The 21,573-nt window shown below is 39.5% G+C and overlaps 1 protein-coding gene across 1 annotated transcript; it reads left to right on the top strand.

The window, feature by feature from the left end:
- Positions 1 to 758: 758 nt before the first annotated feature.
- On the top strand, positions 759 to 13,353 carry CCDC196 (coiled-coil domain containing 196; the record flags this gene model as incomplete). The annotated part of the gene is made up of 11 exons (XM_082849786.1): positions 759 to 808; positions 913 to 1,065; positions 2,377 to 2,473; positions 3,503 to 3,553; positions 5,197 to 5,274; positions 5,477 to 5,560; positions 6,084 to 6,143; positions 6,513 to 6,654; positions 10,000 to 10,050; positions 11,420 to 11,481; positions 13,234 to 13,353. 11 exons carry the CDS (start codon positions 759 to 761, stop codon positions 13,351 to 13,353), a joined length of 948 nt encoding a protein of 315 aa, XP_082705912.1.
- Positions 13,354 to 21,573: the final 8,220 nt, after the last annotated feature.

Here is a 21,573-nt window from a genome sequence, read left to right as displayed (position 1 = left end):
CTATTTTTTTTTCTTTTTTTGTTGTACGCGGGCCTCTCACTGTTGTAGCCTCTCCTGTTGCCGAGCACAGGCTCCAGATGCGCAGGCTCAGCGGCCACGGCCCACCGGCCCAGCCGCTCCGCGGCATGTGGGATCTTCCCGGACCGGGGCACAAACCCGTGTCCCCTGCATCGGCAGGCGGACTCTCAACCACTGCGCCACCAGGGAAGCCCTGGCCTCTATTTTTTTTAAATTGTATCCTAGAAGTATCCCCTCCTCCTCCTAAGTCTCCCAGAGGCAGATGCTTTGTCTTTACCTTTTCCTTATTCACAGAATCCAGTGCTGTGCCCTACAGATAGTAGGCATTCCATGGAGGTCAATTGCCATGGAAGATGGTGTTGATGAGTTATTTTTGACAAGCCATCATTTTCTAACACAATAGGAATTCCATAATATAGATGTGTTATGATTCTACCCTCCTCAGTCAAAAACTTCAGAATAAAACTTTTGGCTTTGGTTAAAGCTAAGGCAAGAACTGCTCAGATGTAGTTAGTATTTTCAGTCAACAAGCTGTCTCTGATGTTGGAGTTATTTAAAAGACCTGTTAAATCTGTGGTCTTAGCGCCATTGTGACCTCAACCTGTAGCTAAAAATCTGTCCAATGAAACAGGAGTTTCAAGAACAGCAGCACAAAAATGCTGACTTAAATGAATGGAACAAGAAGGCACATATTTTCAAGAAGACCTTTCTTATTCTTAGAGTAGAAGTTTTCCTTCAAGATGTCAAGTGCTTCAAACTCTCCGGGATCTTACTTATCTTCCAAAACAAGGTGAGTCTTTGACGGAAGATGCCAAGTGGTAACTATCTAGGAACGAAAAGAGGGTCTCTGTTATTAGCCCGGGCTGAAGGCAAATATAGTGTCTCTTCCCATAGAAGTCCAAAAATAGATGACAACTACTTGAAGGAGTTGAGTGAGGACTTAAAACTAAGGAAGCAGGAACTGCTAGAGATGCTAAAACCTCTAGAAGATAAGAACAAGCTGTTATTCCAGAAGTTGATGTCTAACTTGGAGGAAAGACAAAGAAGGTAAGTGTTCCCTTCTCAGGATTTCCTAGAAGGGGAAAGGCAAGAGAACTTTAATCCATAGGATTTAGCAATGATTATTTACATTTTTTAAAAGGTTTAGACCTTCAGCTATAGTAAATTAAAAGAATGTAACCACAAAATCAGGGTGGCAAGGAATCCTTCTTCTTTTAGTAGAATTAAATATAACTCAGCTCATCTCACAGGGCTACAGTTATTACTTTTCTTCCCAAGAAACTGTTAAGAGACTTTACTATCCTCAATCCATCATGGTCACACAGATAGCTCCTCATTCGTGTTTGTGGAATCACTTTAGGATAAATGATTCTGTTCTTCCATTGCCACACAGTGAAATGGTAATCATTTCTGAGCATCAAAGTCCTCTGGATTATGGTCTGGCCTTACTAAATGTACTAGGCAGTTGAGGTCTTAACTCTTTGCTAGGGCACTCACTGTTCTTGGGATCCACCAACTCTCTTTTTCCTTTCTAGTTTCAGAGAATCTCACCTTAATGTGTCTACCTTCATTCTCTACCCTACCATAAACATTTCAGGGAGCTCAGACTTTTGGAGAGCAAAAGCCAGGCAGAAAGTTGTGAGAACAAACGTCAGGCAGAAAGTTGTAGTCAAAGCACCAGCTGTTTACAACCGAGAAACTCAGCCCTCTCAGGGCAAGAGAACACAAAGGCTTGCTTCTTTGCTTATAATTAGAGAGGGAAAAGCACAAAGAACATAAGCATAAGTTAATTAATACCTTTAAAGAATATCCTCTCTTACAGTCATAGATTGGATATTCGGATTTTATCAGAAACTTCTTGATGGCCTGATTCTCTAGAGGCTACCATAAGGATATAAGTGGGTTCTCCAACTAACTCAAATGTTTTTATGTGGAGAAGTAAAGTAGGGGAGATGAACAGAGATGGGGGTAGGGAATAATTCTGAGATTTATCCTTAAGACAAGAGGTTCTTCAACCTCCTTCTTCACAGAGGCAAAAAAAGTCCCCTTCTACCCCAAAAGTCATATAACAAAACTTTCTTCTGAAGGGGTGGAGAGGAGTCTCACTAGCTGTTGGACACCTAAGTTCTGAGCCTTACAGAGCACAGAATTCATTATAGAGCACATACCTAAGGCAAACGTCAATTAGGAATGAAATTGTCTTTTCAAGACCTTCTATGTCTAGAAGGACTTCCATAAATCTTGTGATTTCAGCCCCTATCTCCCTCTCATGGTAGAGTAGTTTCTGACTGGTCATGGAATATTAATATTTCTTTTTAGGAAGTATTATGTTTTGTGATATCTCTGTCTTCTTTCTAGTCTGCAGATCATGAGGCAGATCATGGCAGGGAAGGGGAATGGTGAATCCTCAGTCATTGAGCTCATTAAGGAAGCAGAAGAGACGAAGCAGAATCTGGTAAGAGGTTGGTGGGCACTCCAGGGAATGGCCTTCTGAACAGGGCTCTCAATTCCATTGCTGTCAGACAGAGTGCTCATCTCTAGCATTGGTGCTCCAACCCTCATAGGTCCTTGATCTAGAAAAGTCCTGGGTGAACCAAAGGGAGTCAGGTGAAATGTTGGGAAGAATAAGAACTAGCTAGCAAAAATTCTATTTTTTTGACTTTTGAAAAACTTTTCATCTAAAGGTTAATGCATACAAGCATATTAACCCCTCACATTTCAGAAGAAATAGAAAATAACCAAAGTAAAAGAAAGGAAAGAGTTTGGTCTGAGAGATTCTTTCAAGATTTAAAAAAATTAACAATATAGGACTTCCCTGGTGGCACAGTGGTTAAGAATCCGCCTGCCAGTGCAGAGGACACGGGTTCAAGCCCTGGTCTGGGAAGATCCCACATGCCGCGAAGCAACTAAGCCCATGCGCCACAGCTACTGAACCTGTGCTCTAGAGCCCCCGAGCCACAACTACTGAAGCCCGTGCACCCAGAGCCTGTGCTCCGCAACAAAGAGAAGCCACCACAATGAGAAGCCCGCGCACCACAATGAAGCGTAGCCCCTGCTCTCAGCAACTAGAGAAAGCTTTTGTGCAGCAACAAAGAACCAACACAGCCAAAACTAAATAAATAAAAATATAAATAAATTTATTTTAAAAAATTAACAACATAAAGGATCTTAAAAATTAGTGGTCTAAGCCCCAAAGAAACTGCCATATGATCAGAACATCTTACGTGTTTCAAGTGTGAGAAACTCATTACTGTATTGATATACCACAATTACCATAATTAAAGTTACTATTCCAAATTGTTATTATTTTTTATCATCATTATCAATCTTATCTCTCATGTTCCTGGGTTTGGGGCTAGGCCCATTTATTGCCTTCCTCTGTGGTTTACTATGCCCCTACCCCTTAGTCCCCCTATTAGTAATTTCTTCCAACTTTAATGACTAGACAAACACATATTTCTATTTGCTTTTTCCTCTCCACCAGGAAAGGAAAAACAAGATGCTTCGGAAGGAAATGGAGATGCTATGGAACAAGGTATGTGTGCCTCTAAGGATCTCTTGAAAGTATCTGTCTTACAAACCAGAATGCAAAGAAGCTTCCCTTTTTTCTGGTCTACATCCTCATTTTTTCATGTCTCTGTTTCCACCCATGCCTCATTCCAATTCATTCTCTGATCTTATTTAAAACAATCAAGTAATGTCACTCTCCTTAGGAAAACCCTTTACAGCCATTCCAGGTATAGTCTGGCTCTTGCCTACCTTTCTAGTCTCCTCTCATAGAAGTCCTCCCCTCCCACACTGGTCTCCACATGCCAAGACCTTTCCTTTCTAAAGACTTTTGCTTTTGCTTTATCCCTGGGCTTTGTAATGCTATTTTCTTATAGTTGGCTCATTCTCATCCTTCAGGTCTCCGCTTAAATGTCACCTCCTCAGGGAAGCCCTCCTTATTCACTCCACCTGAAAAAGGACATCACCCCCCACACACACCCTTCCTATTATACAATTCTGTTCATGTCTTCCATAGCACTTTTTATAATATAAGATCACTATTTTTTAAATTTTATTGTGTTATTATTATTTTATTTGTTTCTTATCTCCCTGCCCTGTTCTGGAATACATGCTTCTCCAGTATCTTGATTGCTTTGTTCATCTTGGAATCCCTAGCATGTAGCACAATGCTTGACCCATAGTAGACAATCAATAAATGTAAGTTGAATGAACGAATACCTGATTCTAATTCCCCTTTGACTTTGCAATAATCACAGCATTGTTTAATATAAAAATATTTTTCTGGGAAACCAAGCAGGGGTAGAAATTCCTTTGTGGACTAAGGCTTTGGGATCCAAGTGTTTTTTCACAAATTATGAGACCTGAATAGCAGATTGTCTTGTGATATAAACAGGTGTGAGTGTGATCGCTGACTGCTTTTTCCATCTCACCTTTCCACAGATAATTAGGATACTATCAAGCACTGCATCTTGTACTGAGATCTGCTCCTAGTTCTTAGTGGCAGCTACAAATCAATTCTATGAGTTGTGAGAAGTTTTAGTTTCTGAGTTCTTGAGTCTTAGTGATAGGAAATATGCCAGCATCATTCCTCTATCAAAATCCAGTTTCTCCAGAGCTCCCAAAAGACTTTGTATAAGGGATGTCCATATAGCTGAGCTTGTGATTGACTTTCCCTCCCCATACTTTTAGACAATGAGAAATGGAGAGACAAGATCGTATGCCTAGTGGTTAAGAAGACAGACTTCAGAGTCCAAGAGATCTGGTTCAGATTCCAGCTCTGTACTTTCCTAACTGAGTCACCCTAAACAAATGACTTAACCTCTCTAAGACTCAGTTTTCTTATCTATAAAATGGAAATAAAAATAGTCCTGTGAGGATTAAATGAGAACATTTGTAATGTAGTAGAGTAAATAAGTAATGTAGTAAGTAGCTTACAGTAGTGATTGACATATAATAAAGGTTCAGTTAATAGTTTTTATTATTATAAGTTTCACTCAAAAGACCAGATGGAAGGGCTCATTCCATTCTGAACCTCCTTTGGTAGTACACTTTTCATATCAGGCCCTGAGAGTTTTCTGACTGGCAGGAACCAAAAGCCTTGACATTGGCTTTCCACTTCCCTCATGAAGTCCCAGTAATTTAAAGCTTTGCCAAAATGTCTCTCTACAGACATTCAGCACAGAAGAACTCAGTGATCAACAAAAAGCACTGCAGATAAAGAACAAAGCAGACTTACAGGACAGAAAGGCAAGTGGACTGCATGGTGCTCAGAATTTCAAAGTTGTTGATGCCACACAGATGGCAACAGCCCGTTGAGAATCAGGACTGATTAGGGTAGACAGATAGGAAGGATCTGGGCCTTAAGGGTATATTGGATTTACTGTCTGCTAAGACATTGCATTTCTTTCCTGGGACCTCCTTTTCCTTTAGCTCTCTTCTTTCTTCCCAGGCTCCCCAAACCCCCTCATCATCTAGGAAGACCAAGAATGAACTGGAGACATTGTATGCAGAGAAAGTGAAGGAAATAAGGAAGGTAGTATGATCTTTCTGAAAGTAGTGGCTTTTAGAGCTGATAGATTAGAAATCTTTAATGTAGCAATAATCTGCCTAAGTGTGCTCCTGAACTGATACAAAATTTTATAGGAGATCTGGTTCCTTTGGGGTATTACATCTGAGTCAGTGACACGGCAAGTTTCTGGTAAATCATGATAGCTAGAGCAAAGTGGGAAAATCTGTACCAATAATGACAACTTTGAAATAGTTATGTGATGTCAAAACACTTGTTAATTTGTTTTTGAACATTTATTTAGAGATATTATGCTTGTATCTAATCTTCCTGCAGCCAACTCATTGATAGAAAACATCCTGTTCTTTTAGCTTTTAGCTTTTGGAGAGTGGGATGTACAGGTGATGCCAATTAAGAGGACTGCAGTTGAAACCAATATATTAGTGAATCTATGACACCATAATTTTGCTATAAAGTCTTTGCAGCATATTGAGAAAACTGATTTCTGATCTCAATTTACTTTGTCACCAGAGGCTCTTTCTTCCACCAGGAAAAGCAACAGAGGAAAATGGAATGGGTCAGGTATCAGGAACAAGCTAACTTCATTCAGGTACTAAGTCTTCCAAGGCTGGACACAGGGTACAATTTCATTCATGCAATATAGAGGCTTTTAGTTTCCTAATGGTAAACCTGATCCTCTCATCTGGATTACCAATTGTCATGCTAAAAGAAATGTTTTGTGGGAAGATGGCTGAAGAGACCTATCTCCAGCTTCACCTTGAGTATAGCACTTTTTCCCTATGATCTTGATTTTGTCCTATTTGAAATGGGGGGAAAAATCACACATAATTTCTGCCCACTTTTAAAGACTGAGCATGATAGGTTCATTTTTAAACTTCTGAGTTAAAAGGATTCAGGTAATAGTGGATTTAGAGAAGTCAATACTATATGAGTAGTTTTGAAAAATGTTCTCTTATAGAATGACTTTAATGGCGAAGTGATCGAGCTGAGAATTGAAGCCTTGAAGAACTACCAGAAGCACAATGATCTTAAGTTATCACTGTACATACAGCAGAATTTTGAGCCAAAGCAAGCATTTTTTAATCTTCCTGGGTCCCGAGGTAGGTAGAGTATCATAGGTACACAATTTGAGGTTTGTTTGGTTTTACATTGGAGATCCCATTACCTGTAAAGTGATAACACAATACCTGGCACACAGTAAGTTAGTTAGCGGTGTTATAAAAAATGTTTTCACTATCATCATCATTATTATTACACTGAAACTCTTATATCAAGGTAAGGATTCCTCTAGAGGAAATAAAATTTTCCTTTGTAAAGACTGAGTAATATATTGTGTGCTTAGCATATGTAGTTGATACATAGTTGACACCTGATAAAATATTAGTTTTCTCCTCACCTCGTCCCCTTTCTTAGGAATTAGAGTAGTTTGATCTCACAAATCTTATTGGAATAGACTCTGCTACTTCAGAATAGAAGGCCAAAGAGACATCCAACAATGGTTGTGAGTTTCACCAATCCAGATATTCCTCTGGGAGTTTCACCATTTCCCCACCCCAAAGAATTTATGGCATCATTAGAGGAAATCATATAGCTTATCACAAAAAAATAAAGGAATGGTTTTCTTAGGGACAGGAAGAAAGGGCTCTTAAATTTTCATGGATCTATGAATCTGAACTCTGTAATTTAAAAAAGAGACATGCAATAAGAGATCATGGCTAAGGGATGCCAATGTTTTATCAGTATTAATATGTATGTCTCTAATTTCTTCTCAATCGTATTCCATAAGGTCTTGAATAACTTATAAAATCACACACAGCATGAAGATCAAATAAACAGATGACTAAATCAAGGCAAAGGGAAAATAAGTTGAAGCCAGGTAAATACATAAAAATGTGTAGTGAAATTACCATACAGTTGGTACAGGTAGGCTTCAGTCTTGGTTATGAATTTCCCCGAAAAAGAAACATGAATTTATGGTGTCCACAAAATAAAAATAAACCAAGTTCTCAGAAGAAACACAGCTTTTACTGGTACTGAAATGAGAGAGAAATTTCTCTTCCAGGTCCTCATCAGGGGAACAAGACACTCTATGTGTGTCATAGTAGCTAATGTCCTCAAAAATATTTCTAAAATAAATTCAGAATCTAAATTTCCTAGGCTGTTTCTTATCTGTTCCTTGGCACAATCTGATAAGAAATTATTGATGTGAACTTTTTTTTTTTTTTTTGGCGGTACGCGGGCCTCTCACTGTTGTGGCCTCTCCCATTGCGGAGCACAGGCTCCGGACACGCAGGCTCACGGGCCCAGCCGCTCTGCGGCATGTGGGATCTTCCCGGACCAGGGCATGAACCCGTGTCCTCTGCATCAGCAGGCGGACTCTCAACCACTGCACCACCAGGGAAGCCCCTGATGTGAACTTTTTTTAAAAGGGATGGATCAGCTCAAGATGATTTGGTCCAGGTCCATAGCACTCTGTTGGTCTGACTTGATCCATATTTAAAATTTAGAAAATCTGGATGATTGGAGGAACTACCTATCCTTCAGCCAGTGTTCCATTCATGTCTCTCTTTTAACTGTTGTTCTGATAAGATTGGAAAGCAGAAATCTTGAGGTTTTCTTCTCCAATAAGAACCTGGAATACAACCAGAAGCAGTATAAAGTCATTAAGATGCAAATTAAAAAGATAGAGGAGGGGAGGGTTATGAGGGTGAGAGATCCACGTCTTATTTCATTTAAAATTAGTTGAAAGTCATCTCAAGGGATCCATAGAGTAAGGAGCCAAAAATCTTTTCACTCTGGATTCAAATCAAGCCAAGAAAATAAATAGTGAAAGATTCCCTTCAGCGCGATCACCGCGGAAGATATTTTTTCCCTTGCTTGCGGAACACTGAATCTCTGAACTCTGAACTAGAACAGCCCACAGATCAACATCCTCTTTTCTCTTCTCTCCTCTAATGCTTCTGGAGTATTATGCGATAGGACTCTAAACTGTTCAGTTACCACAAGTGCACGTAGCCACAGGCATGCGTGACCCATTGCTTGTGTGTTATTGACTGCACATGCATTGAGCACTGATTGTAGACCAGTTTCATTTTCTAATACACATATATACAAAATCTCTGAGTTTGTCTGAGCCCAAGTGGATATGAAATTTAAGTCTTAGATTTTGGTTTTATTGACCTATTTATAACCTAGTGTTTAATTATTGAAAAGAAAACAAAAGAAATATTAGTTTTCTTCGTAGAGGGATTTTTAAAGTAGTTATATTAAGATATTATTACCAACAGTAATATGTGTTGTAAACGAAAAACAGATGTAGTTTTATATAATAGAAAGTAAACATAATAAGTATACTGAGAACAAAATTTTAGTATTCTAACACAGTGCTGAACCCTAAGACCTGTTTTATCTTTATTAGGAAGTGAGATCAGCAAGATGTAGAGAGTTTTAAAGAAAACCAGCACCAAACTGAAACTCTTCTCCTTGATGCCATCAAGGTGTCAAGTTTGAAAGAATCAAAAAAGGAATAATTTTCTCACTGTGATTTATAGTATTTAATGCTGTGTTCCAGCACCTCCTAAATTTATTGCAGTTGCCTCCTAAAATCATCTCACCATCAAATTTTGGGAAATAGCAATTTACTGGGAAAAGCACTGGATTTAGAGTCAGATATATGAGTTGCAGGCCTTACTCTGAGGCTAACCATTTAGATGTCCTGGACCAGTCATTTTGTTTCAGTGTTTTTCTTTATCTAAAGCAACCATAACATATTATAGAGCATGTTGAAAACATGATTTTGTGTAACCCTCACAATGACTCTGTGGGGTAGGTATTATAGAACAAGAAACTAGTTCAGAGAAGCCAGGCTTCTGACTGCATATCCAAAGTTCACCTCCTAAAATATGCTATAAAGTGACAGTGTTCCAGTATGTGATTTCTTATGACTCTTCCACAACTAAAGGCTATGATTTGAATTCAAGCTTATCACTTGTTTAATGTATAATCCTCCCAATAAAGAATCATACCCCCAACATTAATTTGTTCAGTAACAAAAGAAATACTACTTCCAAAAGGGGTTGACAGATTTGTAATTCTTCATTTATCCCAGTAGGTGGCACCAATCACATCCAGGCCTTTAGTCCATAAACAGTGGTAATTCAGGAACCTGCAGGGAGCCATCAGTCTTCTATTGCCCTTAGGACAAAATGTGCTACATTTATGTATCAAATGAAAAAAATAAAAGATCTCTTGGTGTTTTCTGCCATGCTTTGTGACACTGAGGTGTATTACTGGCAGCCTTGATTATCCCGTATTAAATTCAGCATTCTGCTGCAAAATCTGTACCTATTATTCCACTCCGTGAACTACAGTGTCCTCCATTCCAAAAACAGCCACTGTCCCGCCCTCCACAATCCCTAATACTGTTTGTTTTTTTTCTACCACAGATAAATCAGGCGATCAGGACAAGGAATTAAAAAATCAGGCAATTGCGCAAGGTGGGGACCTTTTGAAGTTTAAGCACTTAGTAGTGTTCCTGGATAATGTTCCTTTTCCTCTAGTTTCAAAAGAATTGAATTTCACAGATCTGTCTTAAAGGATTGAATGTAATTTTGGACACACCTTCCAGCCAATCAGGGTACAGGCCCTTCTGCTATAGGCATTTCCAAGTAGAGGGAGGGTTATCGCACTGCTCCTCGCCAAGAATTCCTTCTCGCCAAGAATTCCTCCTCCCACATCGTTTGTCCTGTGTGCTGGTTGGCTGCATTGCAGTGGTGTGATCTGTTTGGTTGGCAAAATATAATCCTGGGGCTTCCCTGGTGGCGCAGTGGTTGAGAGTCCGCCTGCCGATGCAGGGGACACGGGTTCGTGCCCCGGTCCGGGAAGATCCCACGTGCCGCGGAGCGGCTGGGCCCGTGAGCCAGGGCCGCTGAGCCTGCGCGTCCGGAGCCTGTGCCCTGCAACGGGAGAAGCCACAATAGTGAGAGGCCCGCGTACCGCCAAAAAAAAACCCCCAAAACATATATATATATATATATATATATATAAAATCCTGTGTTAATACTGACTTTGTAACACTTCAAGCAATCTCTACGTGCAAATTCCCTTGAGGCCCAGGTTGTATGTATCATTAGCCAGGTCAGTCTCATCGGTTTAGCATACTTCATCACCTAGTCTTACAGAAGAGAAAAATATTTTACATCCACGGTGAAGTCTTTCCAGAGACGTGTCACATTTGAAGGGATTTACTTCCAGACCAGTATAAAATTACAGTTTGACCCAGAGTGTACGGCAGCCCTACCCAGAATTCTGTAAAGTCAAGAGAGCAGTTCTTGGCCTTTGGCAGTCACCTCTCTTAGAGCGCACAGGCACGAAGCGATCTTTAAATTCAGCTGTTTCCCATCACATCTGCGGGTATTTAAAGAAGAGGTTTATCTTCCATAATAATAGAACTGGTGATAAGACACTTGATTCTGACAGCCTTGCTCTTCTCTCCTCCCCTATCCCACCCCCAAACGCCCACCCCAACTCTTAGCATTTCCTTGAGCTCTTTTAAGAAGCTGAAGGTTGCATGTGAATATTTTGCTACACTTATAAATTCAGATGAAAGCCCAGTGCAGTGGGAAATGAATACTCTTGAGACCTTATTTATTCTATAACTCCCTCTGTTCTGAAAGCAAGTCATTCTCCCCAGCTTCAACCTTTACTTCACTTTAGTATTACTCCTCCTGATGGCTGAATACACTCCAGCAGGTGCTGCTGAAAGGAAAATAGTAGTGTTAAGCTAAAATTCTGAAAGACAGGGGCGGAAACCCACAGCTGGCTCCAATGTGAGTCCTTGATAAATAACATTGCCCTCAAATACAGGCTTTTTCAAGCCTTGCAGCAACTTGAACCTTTTGAATGTCAGTCTTCGGTTCATGGTATTAGTAGGTCATGAAGTTAACTTTTTTTATTTTTATTTCTTTATTTTCAGTTGCATTGGGTCTTCATTGCTGCGCGCAGACTTTCTCCAGTTGCAGGGAGTGGGGGCTACACTTCATTGTGGTGCACGGGCTTCTCATTGTGGTGGCTTCTTTTGTTGTGGAGCACAGGCTCTAAGTGTGCAGGCTTCAGTAGTTGTGGCACGCGGGCTCAGTGGTTGTGGCACACGGGCATAGTTGCTCCACGGCATGTGGGATCTTCCCGGACCAGGGATCGAACCCGTGTCCCCTGCATTGGCAGGTGGATTCTTAACCACTATGCCACCAGGGAAGTCCGAAGTTAATTTCTAAACTAGCTCATTCTTTCACTTCCTATAAAACTCCACAGAAGTCCAGGGGAGAACAAAAGTCTTCTTTCCTAAATATAAATTTTGAAGCTTGAAAAAGAAGTAAACTGTACCTGTATTGATATTATGATTATTTCAGTGAGTGACAATATATTCTAAACTTTTTTGCATCACACAATCAGGAGAGCAGAAGGTTGTCTAGGATTAGGTTGTCATACTTAGCTAATAGAAAGAAGATCCCCAGTTAAGTTTGAATTGCAGATAAACAATAAATGTTGAGTTTAAATATGTCCCAACTATTGCATGGGACATACATATACTAAAAATTATTTGGTGTTTATTGAAATTCAAATTTAACCGGGTGTCCTATATTTTAGTCTGGCAGCCCTCACCTAGGACTGACTCACCACAAAGCCTATTTAACACCCTACAATTCTCCCTCTTTCCCTTTTTATTCTCTCCCTTTCTCTCTCAGTCTGTGCCTCTCTCTCTGCCTCCTCTTTCTCATCCCCACCCCCACCTTCATCTTTTGTTTGTTCTCCGCTGTCCACAGTTAGCCATTTTTGTGGAATGTGTGTCTGGGTTACCAGAGGGTGTGCAGATATGTGCGTGATTTATCATCTCATTTCTTCATTTAAAAGTTGTATTGGAAGCACACTTTGTAGGCTCTCAAATAAAATTGTTTTTACTTGATGTAATCTTCAAACAATTTTTTTGTCCTGTGGGATATGAGCTCTCAACAGAAAAAAAAGGTTTGCCAGGGCTTCCCTGGTGGCGTAGTGGTTGAGAGTCCGCCTGCCGATGCAGGGGACATGGGTTCGTGCCCCGGCCCGGGAAGATCCCACATGCCACGGAGTGGCTGGGCCCGTGAGCCATGGCCGCTGAGCCTGCGCGTCCGGAGCCTGTGCTCCGCAACGGGAGAGGCCACAACAGTGAGAGGCCCGCGTACCCCCCCCGCCAAAAAAAGAAGGTTTGCCACTTCAACTTTAAAAACATTGTTTGATGAAGTTATTTTCTAAAACAACAATTAGAAAATCCACATCAATGCTAATACCAGAGTCAGTCCTACAATGATATGGTACTACGATGAATGCTAATAGCCTTGCAACTCAAAATAAAACTAGGTTTTCTACTCACAGAAAGCTCTCATTTTCCTAATTTTCCCCATCAGGTACCATGGACACTGCAACTATGAGCAGAGCAACTACTGGCAGAAGTGAATCTAATGTGAAAATTACTTTGGTTTTTCGAAATCATTTCAAAGGCTTGAATAGATAGTGGGTGTGGAATTTTGGAATGCATTTGTTAATATTTTTAGTATTCTAATTTAATATTTTTAGAGGATTTGCAAAATGAGTGCCAGGACACTTGGTGCTTTAGCTGTCATTTTTTCTGTTTTCTCCTGTCTTAGAGAATTCTGGGCGCAAAGACCTACACAGAACAACAAGGAGCTAAAGGAAGTCAGTTTGATGAAGGAAGAGGGAGGCTCTTTTTTCTGAGGTCAAGGCCAGATGAAGCGCTGAAGGATTAGAAAGCTTTCACTCCCTTTGCTTTGGACAGATTTAAAGACTAGGTACAGCCATTTGTGTTAATTAAAATCTCTCAAACCTTCATTTTAGTGCTATTTCCACTCTCTCTCCCCTCCACAATGGGTGGAAATGCTAGTTAGATGCTTGGCCTTAAGCATGTCAGGAATTTAGTCATTTAGGGATTGTAAACAGCCTCTGATTATTTTGATAGCTTTTGATTTTTGAAATGACTAGATTCAAACCACACTGTATGTTGTTAACAAGTCCATAAAAATCTGTTCTCTCCACCTCTGAAGTGTTTAGTTCTGGGCAGATCCTCCACTAGCAAATGAGCAAAAGTAGTTACAAAATAAGGAAATAATACTCCATAGACTCCTCTACTCTTTCACCCACCACACCCATCTGCACTGTTGATACTGCCTCCTAGTTATCTATTCCTTGAATATCTTCTGCCTTCCCAGTGCCACTGTTTTAGTTCAGGCTCTCTTTCCTGCCTGGATTACCACACCCTCTTTTAACTAGTTTCCCTGATTCCAGCCCCTCTAATCCATCTTCCACAGCACCACTGAAACTATCTTTTCGAAAGGAGAAATGAGATCATGTCACGTCCCCACTGATTTCCCCTTGACTTCAGTATAAAGTCCAAACTCCTTCACAAAACACATAAAGATCTGCCTCCTGCCTACATCCCCAATCTCATCTTTCACTGTAACCCCCTTCCCTCATACATCTACAGTGAGCTGCACAGAACTAGTTGCAGTTCCCCTGATTCACCATGAGTTCTGTTATATCCATGCCTTTGCACAAAGCTGTTCCTCTGTCTGAAAGATTCTTCTCCTCTTGTCTGCTTGACTGTTGCTTATTTGACCTAAGGGCCAAGTTTGGTGCCCTTCTACTATCCCAGTAATTCTCAATCCTAGTTGTGTATCAGAATATCCTTGGGAGCTTTTAAAAACACCAATTCACTAAGCCTCTCTCCAGATCATGTAAATTATGATCCCTGAGGGACTTCTCTGATGGCACAGTGGTTAAGAATCCACCTGCCAATGCAGGGGACACAGGTTCGATCCCTTGTCCGCGAAGATCCCACATGCCATGGAGCAACTAAGCCCATGCACCACAACTACTGAGCCTGCACTCTAGGGCCTGCAAGCCACAACTACTGAAGCCCGCGTGCTGCAACTACTGAAGTCCACATGCCTAGAGCCTGTGCTCTGCAACAAGAGAAGCCACCGCAATGAGAAGCCCACCCGCGCACCGCAGCGAAGAGTAGTCCCAGCTCACCGCAACGATAGAAAACCCGCTTGCAGCAATGGAGACCCAAAGCAGCCAAAAATAAATAAAATGTTTTTAAAAAATTATGATCTCTGAGAGAGAGGGTAAAAACACCTGTATTTTTTAAACAGTTCCCCAGGAAATTCTTATGTGAAGCCAGGTTTCAGAATCATTGTTCAGGCTACCTTACGTCTACCATAGCTCTTAGCGAACTATCTTGCAATTGTTTATTTACCCAGCTATTGATCTCCCTTACCAAACTGTGAGCTCTTTGAGACCCAGGACTGTGTCTTCTTCATCTTTTCATTTTGATCACCTAACACAGTACCTGGGAGTTGATAGAGCCTCAGGTATGGCATAAGGCCACAGAAAGTTAATTCCAAAGTCCCAGGTCTATTGACACCCTGTCTTGCGTCAGTATGATACCACTGGATCATACTGTAGTCCCTGAGATCTTCAGATCTTTTCTTTAATTAAGTTGTCATTAATTTCCTATCTCATGTCAATATGAGGGAAGTTGATTTGTTACAAAATACTTCATTACCTGTAGGAATCCCTTGTATGGTGTAATGAGTAAAGTAAGCCAACTAAGTAAAAATCTTCCGTCTCCCAAGGTCAATTTACATTTTTAAAGGTTGCTTTAAAGGCGGATTTTTTAAAATGTACTTTCAGACTGGAAAACTTTACATGAAATCATAGAATTTGGGCATTAGATGGGACTTTAAACAAGTATAAATTTCCATCACTTTACAGAAGAGGACACTGAAGTTCAGATATGTTGAAAGGGTGTCCAAAGTCCCACATGTTACTGCCCCACGGTAACAGTTAAGCCAATTACCAGAGCCTGGTATTATTACTGCCAATTCATATTCCAATTTAACTCATATCTTTCCTCTCTTGACCACAAAAATAACAGGCTCTGCAGTCCTGAGACAATTAGTTTCATGTTCTACCAACTGAGTTAGCTGAGTGTATAGTCCACATTCTGTTTCAAGAAAGTCACATCTGTTCTCATCTAGGCCCTCTGTGCTTTAGCAGTCCTGAAAGATTTTCCAAGTCAATTGGATTAGACGGAGCAATGAGAACAAAAATCAGGAAAAAAAAATCTGGTTGTACCACTGACTATCTGGAATACATCATTTAACAACAAGGCCTTTGATTCCCCTTTTAAAAATTGGATTAAAAGAACACCATTCAAATGTTTTAAAATCATGGTTTTTGTTTGTTTGTTTTTACCATTGAAATGGGTTTAGGTGAGTATCTGACCTTTTTTCCCATTTTTTTTTTGTTAACCAAAGCATGAAATAAACAATTCACTTGCTAGCAGAGATGTATAACTTCTTAAAAAGTGAATCATTTGCCATCTTTAAAGTACTGAAATTGTATGTTCATTATTATTAGGCTTATCACCTTTCCCTCAAATGTTCCAAATCTTTCAATTTCTTCAAAGCACAAAACTGAAATATTATAGCCTTTTTTTCTACTGTCTTTAAGACTTCACATTGGATTCCGACTTTCACCTATATGGCAGTGCAAAGTTATCTGTTAGATTGGCTGGCTATGCCTGGTTGTCTGCATTTTGATAAGTCCAGAATATGGTTCTCAGCTTTGTGGGTACAAATTTATTCGGTCAACTTACCCAACAGATCAGAGACTCATTCAAGATACCCAAACTCCCAAGAGAATCATTGATAAATCCAATATTAGTTTAAATTACAAGGAGGGCTGTTCCTTCCAATATGGTTGGAAAATGTCTATATTTAGGACATTCCCATCTCAGAATCAAATTATTAGCAAAATTGAATTAGTAATCAGAAAATATTTATGGCACTGAAACATTACAATTTTATTTATACTCATAATATTCCAGTTATATTTCTCTCAGAATAAAATCACTGATACTCTTGACTGTACTTGGGAGATACTTTTCAATTTTAAATTCAACTGAGGAAAACTCTATCCCATCAGTAAAACATTTAATAACCATAATCTTGGGTAGTACTATTTTTGTGGCTTATCTCATTTATTTTACCTTGACATTCTAGCTATTCAAAGAATATTTGCTAACATTTCACCCCCAAAAGTTGCTGTTTTGCAATGACCACAAAGTGATTTGTAATGTTTGTCATACTTCTTTCCTAAATGAAATATGGCCAACAACAACAGTCTGCTATTTTCATCTTTAATCTAGAATTGCAGTCATCAAAGGGAACAAGGGACAGAATGCAACATTTCGCTTTACTCTTTTAGATCCAGGCAGAAAAATCCAGCTTTAATATTGTTTACGTGAACTCTGGCCAGGTTAGCTGGTGTCTCCTTTTATAGGCAGAGGCTTCTGCAAGCTGTTACATGGCAAGGCAAATTTCTAACAGCCCCTCTGGTACCTTGGGAGTAGCCTGCACTGCTAGCAATTCAAAGTCCCTATTGCCTTATATGTTCTGTATTTAGTCATCAAATATTAGGAAATGGGAAGGAAACAAGGTTCTGTGTTGGGAAGGGATTCACGCTCTGCACCCAATCAATCCCACAGCAGGTGATACACAGATAAATATGAAATGTAATTATTACATGGTAAAATGAGATTTTTCAGCACAACTGAAAAATCCATCATCTCTGCTTCCTTCACCAATTCATTTATGCTTTTTAACATTTCAAACTTCTACTGCAGTTTCATTTTAAGCTAAACTACTGTATAAACATTCCTATCGACGATACTTCCTCCAATTATTAGTCAACCTGGGAGAAAATGAGGTTACTTAGGTTAACAAAATAATTTTTTGTTGCTTTTATAGAGACAAAACTATTTTTCTAGGGTAGTTGGGCTTTGATTATACGGAAACCAATTAATAGTAATAATTTTTGATTTTTTTTAAAAAGCTCACTTAAACTTAATCCATGTCAGTGGTTAAGTTTTGGACTATTTTTTCTTTGCTTTATTAAAAATATTTATTTATTTATTTATTTGGTTGGTTGCACTGGGTCTTAGTTGCGGCAGGAGGGCTTCTTAGTTGCGGCTCACGGGTTCCTTAGCTGTGGCACGTGGGCTCCTTAGTTGTGGCATGTGAACTCTTAGTTGCGGCATGCATGTAGGAGCTAACTCCCAGACAAGGGATCGAAGCTGGCCCCCCTGCACTGGGAGCACGGAGTCTTAACCACTGTGCCGCCAAGGAAGTCCCAGGGACTATTTTTTCTTTACTTGTGTATACTGTATCCTAAAAACTGAAGACCTTGTAAACAGAGCCCTTTTAAGAAATTAAATAGTTTCTGGACACTTAATGTTACTTTTCCATTTAACAAATCTCATTCTCCTTTCCCTTATCCAATAATTCCTTCCTCTTCTAGCAAATACTGTCCTCCTCCTCTTTCGTCTACACTTTCTTTGAATTAAGGAGGGAGAAAAACCAGTGCTTTCTTTAGAAACAAAACTCTTTTGTTTCTGGTTTCCTTCTTTTAATCAGGTAAGCAGCCATATAAATAAGTGGTGACCTTGTACATTTGTAAATTGTCAGGACACACAGGGAAGAGCTTCTCTAGCTTCTGAATATTAACATAAAACAATGTGGGTCGTATCAAATGTATAAATTAAAGCCCTCAGAAAAGATTAAAATCTATAGTAATGGTAGAGAGAGATAGGAGATTTTGTGTGTGTGTCTGTGTGGGGGGGTGTTATGCATTTATTTTCCCAACTGTTATGCTACTTCAGATGCCTTAATGGAAGTATCCAGCTTTTCAACTTTTTATCACCAGAAACAATTTTAAGTCTCAGTTGACATTTCAGTTTAAACCCTTTCTGACTAACTACTAATCTATCAAGGCACTAGCCTTACATATGGTACCCAGATGCATCCTCCCTTGATCTTTGTCTATTTGGTAGGGGTTCATCTGATCCGGATCCTCTGGGTGAACACATGACTGAGGCCAACCAATTAGAAAATGCTATTGCCTTTGCCTTAGTGCTTTGGGATGGAGACATGACCTAAATTTGTGGTTTTCAAGATTTTGGTCTCAGGACACCTTTACACTCTTAAAAATTATTGAGGACTCCAAAGAGCTTTTGTTTAAGTAGTTTATACCTATTGGTATTTACTATATTAAAATTTTTAAAATATGAGAATATACAAACACACATTCCATTAGCTATCAGAGTGATGACATCACTACACATCACGTAGCCTCTGGAAAATTCTACTGTATCTAATGAGAAAATGAGAGGAAAAAGGCACATAATGGCTTAGTATTACTATGAAAATACTTTTGACTTTGTAGACCCTCTGAAAAGATCTTGGAGTCTCCCGGTATCCCTAGATGGACTCGAAAACTACTCATCTAAATTATAGCTTACAGAAGCCAATACATGTCTGAACTTCCTAGCTGCGTGAGCCAATGAATTCCTTTAGGCTTAAACTAGCGTCAGTCACTTGCAACCAAAAACAGCCTCATTCATCTGGATTTCCAGTTGGGGACCTCAGAGGAAGAGAGTAAGTGTGAGGAAGAATACAAAGGACTGTGGCATAAAATTATTCAAGCAGCAATCTGGGCAGCAGAATATAATATCAAAAGCCCAAGGAAGGAAAAGTTCAATTAATTTTAATAAACATGGCAGACATCGGAAAACATTGTCCTAGTTGTTCCCAAATAAGTGTCATCAAACTCCATGAGAAATTGATGTGGCTCAGCTCCACTTTACTAAAAGATAACAAGGGCATCAGAACTAAAACCAAAATGTCAATTTCATTAGTAGGACTGACTAAATTTATCTTATTAGACTTTGGAAATTTCTAATTTTGAAAACTACTTCTGGGGGGAAAGCATTAGGCTATTTAGGTCAAAAATTTAAAATTTCCCCAGTATTCTCTATTCTATAGAGCTGTATTTTCTCTAAAAATGTGTCTAATTTCTAAATCTCAGCTTTTTATTTCTTTTGAAAAATTATTTATTTATTTTTGGCTGCATTGGGTCTTCGTTGCTGTGCACAGGCTTTCTCTAGTTACATTGAGCAGGGGCTGCTCTTTGTTGTGGTGTGCAGGCTTCTCGTTGCGGTGGCTTCTCTTGTTGTGGAGCATGGGCTCTAGGCCTGTGGACTTCAGTAGTTATGGCTCGCAGGCTCTAGAGCGCAGGCTTAGTAGTCATGGCACAGGGGCTTAGTTGCTCCGCGGCACGTGGGATCTTCCCAGACCAGGAATCGAACCAGTGTCCCCAGCATTGGCAGGTAGATTCTTAACCACTGCGCCACCAGGGAAGTCCCTAAATCTAGCTTTTAGAGAAACTTCTGAACATTCTTTTCTAATAGGCTGAGTTTGTAATTTATATGTTTACACAGTAATGTAATCTATTACCACCTGTACTGGGTTGAATAGTGTCCCCTCAAATTTCACATCCACATAGAACCTTGGAATTTGGAAATAGGGTCTTTGGAGATGTGATTAGTTAAGATGAGGTCATAGTGGATTAATATGGGCCCTAAATCCAATGACTGGTATCATTATAAGAAGGGCAAGTAAAAATACACACAGGGAAGAAGGCCATGTGAAGACAAAGGCAAAGACTGAGTGATGCAACTGTAAGTCAAGGAACACCAAGGATGGCAGGCAACCACTGGAAGCTAGAAAGAGGCAAGGGAAGAATTCTTCTCAAGAGACTTTAGAGTGAGCATGGCTTTGCTGACACATTGATTTTAGATTTCTGGCCTCCAGAACCATGAGAGAATAAATTTCTGTTGTTTTAAGTCACTGAGTTTGTTGTACTTAGTTATGGCAGCCCTAGGAACTAATACCTTGCCTGATTCAGTCAGTCAAAAGTTCATCTTAACTCTATCACCCTTCCTTTGGGGAAAATACTATGTTAAAATCAACCAGAGCTTCACCTTACATCCAGTTTTTAAAAAATTGTGCTAACTACACCAAACAAAATTTACCATTTTAATCATTTTAAAGTGTACTATTCAGTGGCATTAAGTATATTCAAAATGTTTCTTGCACCCATTTGTAATCCACTCAGTTGTGGCTATTAGCCAATCGGGAAAGAGGCAAGAGTAGAGTAAGCCTTAGTGGAAGAATAATGCATTACCAAATTTGTTCTTGCTTACATCTAGTGCTAATGAGGAGCGTCTAACCCCAGAAAAGCCAGTAAACTTTTGCCTTATTTATATTGAAAGTGTGATTAACCACAGGAAAACTAAAGTACTAGGAGGACTAAATGTAAATATACCAGTACCAGAAAAACTCAACTGTCCTTCATTCAGTAATTCACTTCTACTGATAAACTTTCATCTTTATAATGAAAGTCATTATGACAGCCAAGTGTTTACCCATCTTTTGTGTTCTCAGTGTAAACTCAATTTTCATTATTAATATCTCAGGAATGGAGAGAATAAATCCCTGGGCACTTCTAATGCTTTATATACAAACTCTGAACTTTTCCACTTTCTCCCCCCCCCCATATATGTTCCTGAGACATTTATCAATCTTTGGAAATGCTACTCTCTTCCTACTTTCCAGAAAGTTTTCTTTGTTGTAACACTTGATTCCCAGATGAATTCTGAAGAAATGTCACATGGTAACAGGAGTTAAAAAGCATGTGGATATTGCAATATTCATTCAATAACCAGCAGTAAAACAAAAAGTCCCACTAGACAGCAAGGTCACTAGGCTTTTCCTGTGTAAATTTTCTTAGAGCTTCCTAAATTAAGCTAAGATGAATATACTTGAGGAAAATTGTTGAAAGACAAGCATCTATTATAATTGTCCAGTTTAATTCTATTAACATTACTTCTTTTCAGCAATTTTAGCAGGTTTAACAAACTAACCTCCATATACTTTAAAAGGCTTAATTCATCTTCACCCTTCCCAATTAAAATTTTTTTTATAAATTTATTATTTATTTATTTATTTTTGGCTGCATTGGGTCTTCGTTGCTGCGCGCGGGCTTTCTCTAGTTGCGGTGAGTGG

This window comes from Leucopleurus acutus (genome assembly GCF_964270905.1).
Source record: "Leucopleurus acutus genome assembly, chromosome: 1".
Lineage (NCBI taxonomy): Eukaryota > Metazoa > Chordata > Mammalia > Artiodactyla > Delphinidae > Leucopleurus > Leucopleurus acutus.
This window is presented reverse-complemented; position numbering and strand designations above follow the sequence as displayed.